This window comes from Pleurodeles waltl, chromosome 2_2, assembly GCF_031143425.1.
Source record: "Pleurodeles waltl isolate 20211129_DDA chromosome 2_2, aPleWal1.hap1.20221129, whole genome shotgun sequence".
Taxonomy (NCBI): Eukaryota; Metazoa; Chordata; class Amphibia; order Caudata; family Salamandridae; genus Pleurodeles; species Pleurodeles waltl.
The window spans coordinates 68,637,921-68,650,804 of NC_090439.1; the positions used below are offsets into that span (position 1 = coordinate 68,637,921).

Below are 12,884 nucleotides of genomic sequence, written 5' to 3' on the forward strand. Positions count from 1 at the left end.
TCTGGTCTGTAATTTGTGTTTGTCCCCCGAACACAAAGAGGATACCTGCGAGGCCTGTCAGGCGTTTCGGTAGAAGAAAACGCTACGGGACCGGAGAGCACGAAGGCTTCAGATGGCATCGGCGCCGTCAGGACACCACGACATCGAGGAAGAGTAGACTTTCTCCATCGCTGACTCGGACTCTGATGAGCCCGAAACAGAGCAGGCGCTGAAAACCGTGAGTAAACCAGCCCCGGCCAAAACTCACGCCAAAATCAGGAAGGCCCAGGGGATGCCACCGCTGGCAGGCCATGTCTTAACCCGTAAAATTGGTGACCATCCATCGGCACCGAAAAAGGGCACACACGTGTCGAAGTCATCCGACTCCGGTCGAGATCCCGGCACAGAGCATACTCGACACCGAGAACCTGGCTCCGACCAGACTCGATACCGGCTCCGAGCTAAGTCGGCACCGAGAGATCGGCACACCGAAACCGAAAAAAGTGGCTTCGGAGCCGAAAAAGATTGTAGAAAAAGTTTTGGTACCGAAACACCCAGCTCCTACTCCGAAGAACAAGGCCTTTCAGCACAACTGCAAGGCCATAAATTTGGACAAGAGCTAGAAGCAGGGGAGCCAGATTATACGCAAAGAAGGCTCCATATTCAAAAGGAAACAGGGAAAATAAGAACTCTCCCTCCTATAAGGATGAAAAGGAAACTTGCTTTCCAAGACAAAGAAAAACAGCCACAAGCAAAAGTGGCAAAAGCAGTAACTCCACCACGCTTTTCGCCACAACCATCACCACACCACTCACCGCAACTGTCACCAATTGCAACCCCCCCATGATGCAATCTCCAACGCACACAGGAATGAGCCAGGATGACCCAGATGCTTGGGATCTATATGATGCGCCAGTATCAGACAATAGTCCAGACTGCTACCCAGCAAGACCATCACCACCTGAAGACAGTACTGCCTTACACGCAAGTGGTGTCCAGAGCAGCGGCTTTTCACAGTGTGACACTGCACGCTGAACCCATTGAGGATGACTTTTTATTTAATACTTTATCGTCGACACACAGTCAGTACCAAAGTCTTTCAATGTTACCAGGGATGTTGAAACACGCGAAACAAGTATTTCAAGAGCCCGTCAAAGGCAGAGCCATCACACCTAGGGTGAAGAAAAAGTACAAGCCTCCCACTACAGACCCTGTGTACATCACGCAACAACTGACACCTGACTCAGTAGTAGTAGGCGCAGCACGTAAAAGGGCTAATTCACACACCTCCGGAGATGCACCAGCACCCGACAAAGAAAGTCGGAAGTTTGATGCAGCGGGGAAAAGAGTTGCAGCACAAGCGGCCAATCAATGGCGCATTGCCAATTCCCAAGCTTTATTGTCAAGATATGACAGAGCTCATTGGGATTAAATGCAGCACTTTATAGAACATCTGCCCACAGAGTTCCAAAAGCGTGCACAGCAAGTGGTGGAAGAGGGCCAAAGTATCTCGAACAATCAGATACGATCGGCAATGGACGCAGCGGACACAGCCGCAAGAACTGTGAATACAGCGGTCACTATTCGGAGACACGCATGGCTACGCACCTCCAGGTGTAAGCCAGAGATCCAACAGGCTGTGCTTAATATGCCTTTTAATGGACAGCAGTTGTTTGGGCCGGAGGAGGACACAGCTATAGAGAAGCTGAAGAAGGACACTGATACGGCCAAGGCCATGGGTGCACTCTACTCCCCACAGAGCAGAGGAACATTTAGGAAGACACAATTTAGAGAGGGGTTTCTGGCCCAAAGCACAGAACCCTCAACCTCACAAACCAGACCCACATACCAGGGCCAGTATCAAAGAGGAGGCTTTCGAGGACAATACAGAGGTGGACAGTTCCCTAAAACTAGAGGAAAGTTCCAAAGCCCCAAAACACCTCAAACTAAACAGTGACTTCAGTGTCACAAATCCCCAACACATAACACCAGTGGGGGGGAGACTCACAGATTATTACCAACATTGGGAGGAAATAACAACAGACTCGTGGGTCCTAGCAATTGTCCAACATGGTTATTGCATAGAATTCCTACAATTACCACCAAATGTGCCTCCAAGAACACACAACATGTCCAAACAGCACTTGGATCTATTACAACTAGAAGTCCAAGCGTTGTTACAAAAAGACGCAATAGAACTGGTACCCAACCATCAGAAAGGAGAAGGTGTTTATTCCCTGTATTTTCTAATACCCAAAAAGGACAAAACTCTGAGACCTATCTTAGATCTCAGAACACTAAGGGCCAGATGTAGGAAAGCTTTAGCGACTCGCAAACGGCGAAAAACGCCGTTTGCGAGTCGCTAAAGCCCATCTGGTATGTAGAAATGCATTTTGCGAGTTGGAACCGACTCGCAAAATGCATTTCCGAGTCGCAAATAGGAAGGGGTGTTCCCTTCCTATTTGCGAGTCACACTGGTATGCAATTCCATTTGCGACCCCGAAAGTGGTCGCAAATGGACTCGCAGTTACCATCCACTTGAAGTGGATGGTAACCCAGTTGCAAACGGGAAGGGGTTCCCATGGGACCCCTTCCCCTTTGTGACTGGACCAAAAAATAATTTTTCAGAGCAGGCAGTGGTCCAATGGACCACTACCTGCCCTGAAAAATACCGAAACAAAAGGTTTCGGTTTATTTTTCAAAGTGCAGCTTGTTTTCCTTTGAGGAAAACGGGTTGCACTTTGAAAAAAAAAAACTGCTTTATTTCAAAGCAGTCACGGACATGGAGGTCTGCTGACTACAGCAGGCCTCCATCCCCGTGAGTGCCCCGACTCGCTATGGGGTCGCAAATTGCGACCCACCTCATTAGTATTAATGGGGTGGGTCTTTGCGACCCCATAGCGACTCGCAGAAGGTGTCTGAGACACCTTTCTGCATCCCAAATTGCGACTTGCAATTTGCGAGTCGCAGGGACTCGCAAATTGCAAGTCGCAATTTGGGATTTTGCTACATCTGGCCCTAAATCTTTACATCAAATCAGATCACTTTCACATGGTGACACTTCAAGACGTAATCCCCTTGCTCAAACAACAAGACTACATGTCAACATTAGATCTCAAGGATGCGTACTTCCATATACCCATACATCCTTCACACAGGAAATACTTAAGGTTTGTAATCCAAGGAATACATTACCAATTCAAAGTATTACCATTCAGGATAACAACAGCACCAAGGGTATTTACAAAATGCCTTGCTGTAGTAGCAGCACATTTCAGAAGACAGCACATACACGTATTCCCGTACCTAGACGATTGGTTAATAAAAACCAACACTCAAAAACAGTGTCTTCAACACACAAAATACGTCATAGAATCCCTTCACAAACTAGGGTTTTCAATAAACTACCTTAAATCACACTTACAACCGTGCCAAATACAACAATACTTAGGAGCAACAATCAACACAAAAAAAGGGATTGCCACTCCAAGTCCACAAAGGGTACAAGCATTCAAAAACGTAATACAAGGCATGCACCCAAACCAACAGTATCAAGTAAAATTAGTGATGAAACTTCTAGGCATGATGTCTTCATGCATAGCCATTGTCCCAAACGCAAGATTACACATGCGGCCACTACAACAGTGCCTAGCAACACAATGGACACAAGCACAGGGTCAACTTCAGGATCTAGTGTTAATAGACCGCCAAACACACACCTCGCTACAATGGTGGAATCCTATAAATTTAAACCAAGGGCGGCCTTTCCAAGACCCAGTGCCTCAATATGTGATCACAACAGATGCTTCCATGGTAGGGTGGGGAGCACACCTCGACCAGCACAGCATCCAGGGACAATAGGACACTCAACAAAAACACCTTCATATAAATCAGTTAGAACTACTAGCAGTGTTTCTAGCGTTGAAAGCATTTCAACCACTAATAGCCCACAAACACATTCTTGTCAAAACAGACAACATGACAACAATGTATTACCTAAACAAGCAGGGAGGCACACACTTAACACAGTTGTGCCTCTTAGCACAAAAGATTTGGCATTGGGCGATTCACAATCACATCCGCCTAATAGCGCAATACATACCAGGAATTCAAAACCAGTTAGCCGACAATCTCAGTCGGATCACCAACAGATCCACGAATGGGAAATTCATCCCCAGATACTACAAACCTACTTCCAAACCTGGGGGACACCGCAAATAGACCTATTTGCAACAAAAGAAAACGCAAAATGCCAAAACTTCGCATCCAGGTACCCACAGCCTCACTCCAAGGGCAATGCGTTATGGATGAGTTGGTCAGGGATATTTGCTTATGCTTTTCCCCCTCTCCCACTCCTTCCGTATCTTGTAAACAAATTGAGTCAAAATAAACTCAAACTAATACTAATAGCACCAACTTGGGCACGACAACCTTGGTACACAACACTACTAGACCTGTCAGTAGTGCCTCATATCAAACTACCAAACAGACCAGATCTGTTAACTCAACACAAACAACAGATCAGACACCCGAAACCAGCATCGCTCAATCTAGCAATCTGGCTCCTGAATTCTTAGAATTCGGACATCTAGACCTTACACAAGAATGTATGGAGGTCATCAAACAGGCTAGAAAACCTACTAAAAGACATTGTTACGCAAATAAATGGAAGCGATTTGTTTATTACTGTCATAGTAATCAAATTTAACCATTACACGCGTCCGCGAAAAACATTGTAAGCTACTTACTACACTTACAAAAGTCTGTTAGCTTTTTCATCCATTAAAATACATCTCACAGCAATTTATGCCTATCTTCAAATTACACATTCAACTTCGCTATTTAGAATACCAGTCATAAAAGCATTTATGGAGGGTCTAAAAAGGATCATTCCACCAAGAACACCACCAGTTCCTTCGTGGAACCTCAATATTGTATTAACACGACTCATGGGTCCACCATTTGAACCCATGCACTCTTGTGAGATTCAATACTTAACCTGGAAAGTAGCCTTCCTAATAGCTATCACATCTCTCAGAAGAGTAAGTGAAATACAAGCCTTTACCATACAGGAACCCTTTATACAAATACACAGACATAAAGTGGTTCTACGCACAAATCCCAAATTTTTGCCTAAAGTTATATCACCGTTCCACTTAAATCAAACGGTGGAACTCCCAGTGTTCTTTCCACAACCAGACTCTGTAGCTGAAAGAGCATTATATACATTAGACATAAAAAGAGCACTAATGTATTACATTGACAGAACCAAACAAATTCACAAAACAATTGTTTGTAGCTTTCCAAAAACCTCATGCAGGGAATCCCATATCCAAACAAGGCATTGCCAGATGGATAGTTAAATGTATTCAAATCTGTTATATTAAAGCAAAGAGAGAACTGCCTATTACACCAAAGGCACACTCCACTAGGAAGAAAGGTGCCACCATGGCCTTTCTGGGAAATATACCAATGACAGAAATCTGTAAGGCAGCCACATGGTCTACGCCTCATACACTCACTAAACATTACTGTGTGGATGTGTTAACAACACAACAAGCCACAGTAGGACAGGCAGTATTATGAACATTATTTCAAACAACTTCAACTCCTACAGGATAAACCACCGCTTTTGGGGAGATAACTGCTTACTAGTCTATGCACAGCATGTGTATCTGCAGCTACACATGCCATCGAATGGAAAATCTCACTTACCCAGTGTACATCTGTTCGTGGCATGAGACGCTGCAGATTCACACGCGCCCTCCCACCTCCCCGGGAGCCTGCAGCGCTTAAAAGTTGATAAAAATAATCTAGTACATTTATAAATACAACACTTTTAATCACATTATGTACATACATACTTATCCATTGCATGGGCACTATTACTATATACACAACTCCTACCTCACCCTCTGCGGGGAAAACAATCTAAGATGGAGTCGACGCCCATGCGCAATGGAGCCGAAATGGGAGGAGTCCCTCGTTCTCGTGACTCGAAAAGACTTCTTCGAAGAAAAACAACTTGTAACACTCCGAGCCCAACACTAGATGGCGGGATATGCACAGCATGTGAATCTGCAGCGTCTCATGCCACGAACAGATGTACACTGGGTAAGTGAAATTTTCCATATATAGCTATATATATATATATATATATATATGTGTGTGTGTATGAGACATGCTCTACACCAAAATTAAATAAAGTCAGCCAAAGTATTACATTTGATCATAGTGTATAAAATCTGTCTCTAAAAGCACACATATCGTGCAAACAATATTGACTAGGACAAGTATTTAAATGCTTGTTAACCTCCCTCAGAAAGGTACCCACAGCTTAATAATCTCAAAACAGTTGATTAGCTGCTAACATTATGAAATATTTATCTAATAGAGCCTTGACTACAGATATACAGTTCACTTAACCATATGTATAATTTTCTCCTAATCATAGATGTTTGAGCAGAACCTCCAGGTGGCCACACAGATAAGTGAAGATTTGAAAAAGAAGGTGTTGTTGCTCTGTTTGCAGCAAATGAGTTCATTCTTAATAAGGTAGGTTGCTGAAGTATTGTAATATGTCTGCTTACTGGCCTGGTGAGCCCCAAGACACAGAGCTAGATTGTTATTTTTTTTTGTCCTCACTTCATCATCAGTTTGCACCCAACTCGAAGACTTGAGCCTATGCACTCCAAACTGGAGCACCTGATGCACATACTTGCTGAATATTTTGTGTTGTTCTGGGGATTGACCCATATTTCTGCAATGCTGGGGTGTAATCCTAGGACAACTATGTTTGTCTTGCCAGGCCACAAAAAGGTTCCATCTCCTATCTGCTGAGGTGATCTTACGTTCTAGATCTAATTTACTGGTGTAACACACAATCTGACACCAGTGGTGGGTCAGGGTGATCAATCTCTTCCAACTTTCCCTTCTTGCAAACAGTTTCAGGAAAAAGATCAGTTACTCAGACTTCTTGCTCAGTGCATCACGCTGTGATAGTGGGTCAGTCCCAATTAAAATCATACACTGGCTTGCTTCAAGGCCAATGGTTTCTCTTAGGACTTTACTTAGATCACTCCAAAAAGATATTAGTGTCGGGCAGACTAAGAATATATGCTTATCATGAGCTTCTGGCCAGTCGCACTTCCTACATCTTGGAGTGTCTTGTGTAAACTTGGCCAGTTCTGAGGGGAGTCTACTAGGCTCTACGGAGAGTGAACAGATGATTCTTTTTAACGGTGCATATTGTACTATTGAACATAATAAATTCAGATACACTTGTGTTAGTTGTTCTTTTTCCAGCTCCAGGAGACCTTTCCCACAGCAGATGTGTCATTTTCTTATCTTCCATAGCAATGATTTCCCAATTCCACAGAGAGGATTCCTTCTTAGGTTTCTGCGTATCGCCCAAAAGATGGAAGCGGTCCCCTTGAGCCCAGTAGCTCACCTCTGAAAGCTTTTGGGATGTCCACCAAGAACATAGCTGCAGATATTTGAATTTTCAGACTACCCACTCTGAAAGGTCGAAAAACACCTGCCAGGTAAATAGGAGCCGCTTCATCCCTTAGATCCCTCCAGGTGGTACGATTCCCATTCCGAAGAGGATGACTTAGCTTGTCTTTGAGCCACAAGAGAGTCCCGGGGGGAGTCCAAAATGGCGCCAAATTCACATAATATTCTATCCCTAATGTTTTTCTCAAACACCCACTAGGAGCTGCAAGAAGTACCTTCAGTCCCACTTGTTTGAAAAATTTCAGCTCCCCAAACTTAAACGGTTACTTTTCAGAACCAATGAGGGCAAGCATGGCCATGTACAACTTTCCAAAGTAGGATATGTCTGATTCCCTGGATAAGAGCAGAAAATTCTTAAACTGAAAAAAATAACATTATATTTGAAACTCTGAAAGAACCAGACCTCCTTGTTTTAACCTCCTCCTTAACTTAGATACCCAGTGACGCGTTCTTCATCTTTCGACCTCTACATCTTTGCAAACCTTGGATAGGTCAATTCCAGGTAGATCGTCAAGATTCTGTTTTATCAGGGCCCCTAAGTATCTAAATTGCTTTTTGAGCTGGTACTGCAAATGTTCGCTAGCCCACATCAGAATCTCCATTTATTTTCGCCCTATTTATTGCATTGCCACATAGTCTCAAAAATTCTTCAGAATGGGATCAAGCCTGGGAATAGAATATTCTAAGTTCAAGGTATACAAAATTATGTCATCTGTGTTTAACGCTGTCTTTATTGGTAGGCCTTGAGTTTCATATGAGAGCATATACTTATCGAACCGGATTACCTGGGCAAAAGGCTCAATATATAAGAAAAATGTATTGACGAGAGTGGACACCCTTGCGTAGTACCTCTGGATATCTAGTAGTATGTGGTGAGCTCACCAATAATTCGATTCTTAGCTTCAGGCGCTTATAAAGGGTTTGTGTAGACTTGATGATATTGCCGTTGAAACCATAACTTTGGAATTCCTCCTATAGGTAGACGCAGCTAATCCTATTGAATCCCTATGCAACATCCATCATTGCGATCCTCAACAGAAGTTTGAAAGTCTCAGCCATATCTATGGCCCCAAAAGAAAGAAGGGACAAATGATGTAGCTGCCAGCCTAGCATTAATCCCTTCTGATCAGGGTGAGTTATTGTTTGAAGAATATTTTATAGCTTGTTAGCCAAGATTCCTGCAAAAAGTTTATAGTCGCAGTTTACCAGCGACATAGATCAATAAGAATCCACCCTCCTAGCATCTTTTCCTGGCTTTGGAATCATAATAACAAATGTGTCATACCAGGAAGGCCAAATTTCAAAGTAGATTGCATTAAATAAACTTTTCCAGAGAGGGACCAATAGAGTGAGCAACTGCTTAGAGACTTCTGCAGCAGTTCTGTCTGGGTTGGTTGCTTTCCCATTTTCAGTCCTTTGACCTGCTTCTTGATCTCAACCGCTGTAATTTCTCCCCGAAGGACTGCAATTTGTTCATCTGAGAGATACAAACTTATTTTATCCTGTAACCAGTCTTTAATCACAGATGGGTCTGGATCTGTAGCTTCTCTATAAACTGTGCTAAGATTACCTAGCATCTTCTCTTTTATTTCCTATGCTGTGTTCAAGACCTTCCCTGTGGATGACTCAACAAGACATTCGATCGACCTTAGTTTTCCAACCTAGAAGAGCCCCAGTGTTCTCCCCATACTTGCAATGCTGCAGCTTACTGGTCTTCCACTTATGTTGCAACCTTTTCTCTATGGTGAACTTTTATTCATTTTATAAATGTTCAAGTTCAGCCCTTAAAGGGAAATTCGAACTGGATGACTGCATTGCCTCATATTGTATTTCGTTCACCTTCTGGGAAATTCTCGCAACCAGATACCTCTTATGATTTGAGTTTTTAATATTCTGATTGTAGAAGGACTTTGTGACATATCTTCTAATCTAGGCCTTATAAGAGTCCCAAACTAAGGTACCTAGCAGTACCAACATAATGATGTATAACATCTTTCGTCAACCCTCTTAACTTGTTGATGACCCACTCATCGTGGAGGACAGCCCTCCTAAAAGTTTACCCTGGGAGTCTTAAACAGTGGTAGATTCAGGACCATGCAAGACAGCTGAATGGTCAGAGATTATTGCTAGGAAATGGGATACTGACTAAATTAGGTGAGTTATAGATCAATCTAAGAAGAAAAAAGTCAACACGAGAATAGTGGCCATATTTTTTGCAGAAAAAAGTATAGCCTCTCTGGTTTTCCGACTGCTTGTGCCAAATGTCTGCTGCACTTAAATCTGACATCATATCCTTTAGTCTCTTTATAACTTTTAGCATGCTTGAGTGGTTTAATTTCATAGTGTGGGTCACCATAATTTGGGCCGTAATACCATGTACAGGTCCACTCAGAGGAGCCAATACGCAACACTGCAACTAACCATCTCCCTGAATCATTTATTTTATGATTGACTACCCATTTCCCAGAGTTGCTCCTAATAAATATAGCAACTCCTTTCGTATTACCTGTCTAATTAGAGCTTATCACCTCTTGTACCCAGGTTCTAGTCATGAAACATAATTTACAATCCTGTTTCTGTAGATATGTTTCCTGTAAGATAATGATCTGGGCTTTCAAATATCTTAAAAGTTCTAAAACCACTCTTCACTTCTGTCCAGCTCTTAGGCCATCAACATTCCAAGTAATCACTTCTACCGGGGTACCCATGGTGCTTGATGGTAGTCCCTCCCCCCATTCATGCCCTACTTGCACCCACCAAACAGTATGCTTCTACCAGATATTGCCTCCAAACACTTCATACTATTCTGGCAATGACTATGTGTCCTGAGGAACTCTTTTTTCCCCTCTTTGCTCCTGTCCCTAGAGCACCCGTTCCGAGGAATTCCCCTGATTATATATGCCGTCACCCTCTCGCCTTCAGGGCTTTCCTGGGGACAGCTTCTATGTGTCTACAAAACTGAAAGTTCCTTTTGTTAACAAAAGCGTGAGAGAAAGCAAAAAAAGTGGATGTAGAGAAAAAAGAGAGAAAGGAAGAATAAGGAAAAAAGAAGTAAGTGGAGAGAAGAGTAGGACAAGACATCGGAGTTGATACAATGCACCTACGTGCCTACGCTGGCCTAGATATCCAAAGCGACACCATCCATCCATATCTTGATCTAGAGCCAGCTTCAATGGACGGCTGTGAACCACCTGGTCCTCTTCTAGGGGATCCTCATCAATAGTCATAAACTGAATATTGCTGCCCACATGTGGGAACCCCGGAGCATAGATAAACTAGATAAACACACATGTGTATGTATTAAATATATATATATATATATATATATATATATATATATATATATATATATATATATATATATGTTCGATGGCATGTGTAGCTGCAGATACACATGCTGTGCACAGTCCGCCATCTGGTGTTGGGCTCGGAGTGTTACAAGTTGTTTTTCTTCGAAGAAGTCTTTTCGAGTCACGAGACCGAGGGACTCCTCCCATTTCGACTCCATTGCGCATGGGCGTCGACTCCATCTTAGATAGGTTTTTTTCCGCCATCGGGTTCGGACGTGTTCCTTTTCGCTCCGTGTTTCGGGTCGGAAAGTTAGTTAGAATCTCTGAAAAAATCGTCGGTATTGTTTGCGTTCGGTATCGGGTTAGTTAGAACAAATCGACACCGAATTTTGAGGAGCTCCGGTGGCCCTTTGTTTTTTTTTTCGATCCCCCGTCGGGGCCTGGTCGGCCCGGCCACGTGCGACTTCAAGGCTGATGGAACGGACCCCATTCCGCTTCTGCCCAAAATGCCATAACAAGTATCCGTATACGGATCAGCATCTGGTCTGTAACTTGTGCTTGCCCCCCGAGCACAAGGAGGATACTTGTGAAGCGTGTCGAGCGTTTCGGTCGAGGAAGACGCTGAGAGACCGAAGAGCCAGGAGACTACAAATGGCGTCCACACCAACAGGTCAAGAACGTTTCGAGGAGGAAGAAGAGGCTTTCTCCATCCACGAGTCAGATTCTGAAGAACTCGACGCCGAAGAAACACCCCAAACCGTGAGTAAGACGTCGAAAATCAAGACTCACGAGAAGTCCACAAAAGCCCAGGGGACGCCACCGCCAACAGGCCATGGCTTAACCCGAAAACTAGGTGACCGATCCAAGGCACCGAAAAAGGGCATGCTGGTGTCGAAGTCATCCGACTCCGGTCGAGATACCGCCACACAGCAACCTCGGAGCCGAGACAGCGGCTCTGAGAAACTTCGGCACAGAGACAGCAGCACCGAAGAATTTAGGCACCGAGACACCACGCCGAAAACAAAGAAGGTTTCTTCGGAGCCTAAAAAGACTTCCGAAAAGGTTTCGGTTCCGAAACATCCATCCTCGGAGCCGAAAACTAGTTCCTATACAGAGGAACCACGATTAACCTCCCAATTACACAGATTTGGAGAGGAGCTTCAAGCTGTGGAGCCTGACTACACGCAAAGAAGGCTTCATATTCATGAGGACACAGGGAAGATAACCACTCTTCCCCCAATCAAAATAAAAAGGAAACTTGCCTTTCAACAAAAGGACAAGCAACCACAGGCAAAAGTGGCAAGGAAAACAACCCCACCACCGTCTCCACCACCATCAATACATGCATCACCAGCAACAACTCCTCCACTGATGCACTCACCAGCTCATACTACAATGAGTCAGGATGATCCCGATGCATGGGACCTTTACGATGCTCCAGTGTCTGACAACAGCCCAGACTCCTATCCCACAAAACCGTCACCACCTGAGGACAGTACATCCTACACACAGGTGGTCGCAAGGGCAGCCGAATTTCACAACGTCACCTTACATTCTGAACCAATTGAGGATGACTTTCTGTTTAACACCCTATCCTCCACCCATAGCCAGTACCAAAGCCTTCCCATGCTCCCAGGAATGCTAAGACATTCAAAACAAATATTTCAGGATCCAGTTAAAGGCAGAGCCATAACTCCAAGGGTGGAGAAAAAGTACAAGCCACCGCCAACAGATCCAATCTATATTACAACACAACTAACACCAGACTCAGTAGTTGTCGGGGCAGCTCGTAAGAGAGCCAACTCTCATACCTCAGGAGACGCACCACCTCCAGACAAAGAGAGCCGCAAATTTGATGCTGCGGGAAAAAGGGTTGCAGCACAAGCAGCAAATCAATGGCGTATTGCCAATTCACAAGCACTTTTGGCAAGATACGACAGAGCTCATTGGGATGAAATGCAACATTTCATCGAACACTTACCCAAGGAGTTCCAAAAAAGAGCGCAACAGGTGGTAGAAGAGGGACAAAGTATCTCAAATAATCAGATACGGTCTTCCATGGATGCAGCAGATACAGCTGCAAGGACAATAAACACTGCA

General features: G+C 44.0%; 1 protein-coding gene across 1 annotated transcript in view; it reads left to right on the forward strand.

The window, feature by feature from the left end:
- EXOC3 (exocyst complex component 3) overlaps positions 1 to 12,884 on the forward strand; it is a 334,614-nt gene that overhangs the window by 97,146 nt on the left and 224,584 nt on the right. The window contains exon 7 of the mRNA XM_069219462.1: positions 6,434 to 6,534. Within this exon, the coding sequence (XP_069075563.1) occupies positions 6,434 to 6,534 (101 nt within the window). The remainder of the gene's footprint in view (positions 1 to 6,433; positions 6,535 to 12,884) is intronic.